At 40.1% G+C, this 3,712-nt stretch overlaps 1 protein-coding gene across 1 annotated transcript in view; it reads left to right on the forward strand.

Moving 5' to 3' along the window:
• The window catches only part of LOC106810305 (tyrosine-protein kinase PR2-like), a 27,995-nt gene extending 25,147 nt beyond the window's left edge, over positions 1-2,848 (forward strand). Inside the window, exon 16 of the mRNA XM_014813610.1 lies at positions 2,774-2,848. Within this exon, the coding sequence (XP_014669096.1) occupies positions 2,774-2,848 (75 nt within the window). The remainder of the gene's footprint in view (positions 1-2,773) is intronic.
• Positions 2,849-3,712: the final 864 nt, after the last annotated feature.

Genomic DNA, 3,712 nt, shown 5'->3' on the forward strand with positions numbered 1-3,712 from the left:
AGTGACGACACACAGAATGAGTCTTTTTACGTTGTGCAAGGCAGAAAGAACCCAGCCTGCACAGGTCAAGTGGACATGTTCACGTCACTGCCGCAACTGCGACCTTTACAAATTGTATAGCACTAACTACGAATAGATGCTTAGCTTTCTGCATGCAAAGCTAAACACGAATGATTGGTCATGTTTTATTTGCTTTTACTGTAACAGCAGTTTTTCTGCCCAAACGTCCATATCAGTGTTCATATATACAATGTAAATATACTGCGAAGAAGATCTATATATATATCATTGATTGGTGCATAATGAAAGATTGCTTGATGCATAATGTATACAACAGCGAAAGTGCCGGTCATAATAGAAAGCCACAGACGTAGTTAAATGTTCTGCTGTCACTTCATTTGGAAAAAGCATTTTGCTGTGACATATCGTGGCTCGACATTGAAATTTAAGGTGACATTAATGAGAGTGAAACTCCCCATGTAGATATTAGTATGTAGCATGCAAGTAGAGAGAGACACGTAGAATTGCCCATATCATGTGATATGTTCTGAGGGTCTTGGTCGATAAGGTTGTGCTACATTCACTTGTTTTCCCCGTGAGTTAACGTTTGCATTGTAGAGGAGGCTGATTTGGAAATTGTAACCTCTGGGCAGGGCTGTTTCTACTGCCTTGCAGATTCGTTTCACTTCCCATCGGCCTCCCCTTTTCGATTCTGCGAGCGTTTAGTGTTAGGTGCGTTACTGCAAATGTGAGAAGGGATGCAGGGAGATCATTACAAAAGTTTTTAAGCTGTACATACGTTTAAAAAAGTTACGTTTTGAATTCGTCTAGCGTTATTTTATATTATATGTTCATGTTTGCTGACTAGATTGGTCAATCTTTCGTTACACTGGCCCCCGTAGTCACTGCTATTGTATTTTCGATGTGAAATATGAAGCTGTGACACGAAGGATTGGCCTGTGTGGTATAATGCCATGTTATGTATAAACATGTTTCAATATTGAGATTTCAGCAATATTTTTACCAGCAGAATTTTATAATATAGGTAAATTGAAAGGTATTTTTCTATGGTCCCGACTGATGAATCCTATTACTGTGTGATTTTTCTTCAGTATGTTTTTAGTAGTTTGTTTGCTTTTGACAAATGTCCTTTTTATCGTTCATCAAAAGTATTTATGAGCTGTTGCTGAAAACGGTTTTTGAGTTGTCGTTTCGTTTTTTACTATTACATAATGCCTCGACCACCATGTTTTGGATTCATCCCATGTTTATATTTGGCATTGGATTTTGTCAATTTAAAATGGATGATTTCTTCCAGGTTATTTTATGGGTATATGATATGAATGTGTAGTCTTATCTCCCACACGTATGCTACACAAATCTACTGAAGTAGCCGCAGGGTATTAAATTCGTCCATTCGGTTGCTCTAGGTACGTCACTACAAGGCGTTGATTGGTTGTGTGATTGGTTGTGAAATAGTAATGAAAAGTAACCGAACCATGTCGCGTTCAATTCGTGTGCGAATCATGTGTAAATATGTATCAGCAGATGCTTCTTATATTGTTTAACGGTGCAGCTGTTTTAATCCTGCTCCAACTTTGTGCTGGATCGGAGAGAGAGAAAAGTGCATGCATAAAAGATAGATGCAGAAAAAGAAGGAGCGAGAGGGGGCGGGTTAGTGAGAGGGAGGGAAAGAATGAGAAAGATAGATAGAGAGGGATAGCTTAGCGTTAACCTACAGCAGGGTTAGAACTGGCCCTAGAAAGTGCTTGTCGTTTAGCTCATGCGTATCTTAGCCGAGAGACAATAAAATTTGCTACATACAAGTTTAGTTTTGTTCAATAATCGTTGATTGGACGGTACAATGTACAAATATTGTGTTCGGCTAACATCTTGCGGTCATGGAAAATGAACCATTTAAATCGTGGAAACCATGGCAAACTACTAGAAAGATACTTAGCCTTGGGTGTAGGAACCCTGTGTAAGCTGTTTAACGCACACACATGCAGTAGTTTTTCGTATGTTAGTATGCAGTAGAGCATATAGTTGAGTATATTAGCGACTGGAAACTGGGAACGTTGCAGTGGACTATAGTTCTGCACCAGTCTTGCATCAGTTCTCTATAACAACTGCTCAAGTAGCTCGAGTTATATTATTGCGTGTACCTCGCGAAATCTATATTCAAGCTGCCAGGTGACGATACTTTATCGTCGGTGGAGATTTTGTAAAGTTGTTACTTTAAGCTGGTGCTACGTAATAATTATTATGTGTGACCATGTTTGTGCCCGTCCGTAGTGTATGCAGCCTCGATGCCTGGTATATGAATACGTAAATTTCATATAATATAACGTCTATAGTGCTTTTCTAGACGTGTGAGTGCGCGCTTGAGGTAGTTGCCATATGATTTAGATCAGTTTTCTATCTCCTTGTGCTTAGACCGTGTAGCGTTTTGGTCACCAACCTATCTTTGACTGTTTTGACAGAAGACGGTTCAGGGTTCCGAGTGCATCGTATTATGTAGAGGGAGTCGGTGTTATACTGACTTGTTCGACATTCACAGGTAGAGTGTGCCGACACGTGAGGTCGCTCCAGCTCACAGAACAATTGTACAGGTTCAGTTTAGTACACACATCGTCTCTGCTTTCCTGCTCCTGGAGTCATTGGAATCCATTCGTCCCCATCATGGTGTCACCTACATTTATACCGTTTCTTGGAGTCACTAGCGTCTAAACATGTATCCTGAAGACACATGCATCCATTCATGTTCCTGTAGTCACTGATATCCATTCCGTTTCCTGGAGTTGTCCACATCAATTTCGTGTCCAAGGACGATGATAAGTTAAGATAACGAATAGGATTGCTTTGTGAACTGTTGGGTTTTAATGGATTTCTATACAAATACTGTTTACAGGTTCAGTATAAAAATAAACTGTTATAAAATAATACTGTTAAGACGTGTGTTTATGGTTGGTAATATTTCTGGTATCAGGGTCCCCACAGCCATTGAAAGTCCTTGAATTTTGTCCTTTGTCCTTGAAAGTCCTTAATTATTCCTTTTGTTATTGAAAGTCCATGGAAATAGGTCCAAGTCATTATTTTATGTCTAATGTACACTGTCCATGTCTAAGTCATCGAAGGAAATGTCCACTGGGCGGATTCAAGAACAGTTCGTACGCACAATATCGTGCGTGCCTACGTTTGTACTCACAAACAGGCATTTAGGTACGTCTCCATCATCATCATACACGCGCACGCGTTCACACACACCCACACTGATCATTTACTCTGTGGATCATACATCTTGAATGATAAAGCTAATGTTTGGGACATAATACTGTAGGGCAGAGAAAAACAACGCTCCGTAGGGTCGGTTAGTTGATTTCATGGCAAGAGCAAATAAAAAGGTTGATTAATTTAAACATCTAAGAAACCAGCCAAATCAGGCAAAGATAGGGTTGAGTTTTTCCTGGCAGACATGAAAGTTGAACACACACACCTCACCTCACCTCACCTCACCTCAGCTACACTCACATCGCCTCATACGCACACACCCCCATACACACACCTCAACTTGAGTTTGTGGCTTGCTGGATACGGCATTGACTGCTTTAGTCACTGCTTGCCTTTTTTTTTTTTAACTATACAGCTTCCAGTTGCCAGCAAAACTTCCAAACAGTCCTCTTTCTCTGACCCACTTCATAAATTATAAAGT

The sequence above is a fragment of the Priapulus caudatus genome, unplaced genomic scaffold (assembly GCF_000485595.1).
Source record: "Priapulus caudatus unplaced genomic scaffold, Priapulus_caudatus-5.0.1 Scaffold430, whole genome shotgun sequence".
Taxonomy (NCBI): domain Eukaryota; kingdom Metazoa; phylum Priapulida; class Priapulimorpha; order Priapulimorphida; family Priapulidae; genus Priapulus; species Priapulus caudatus.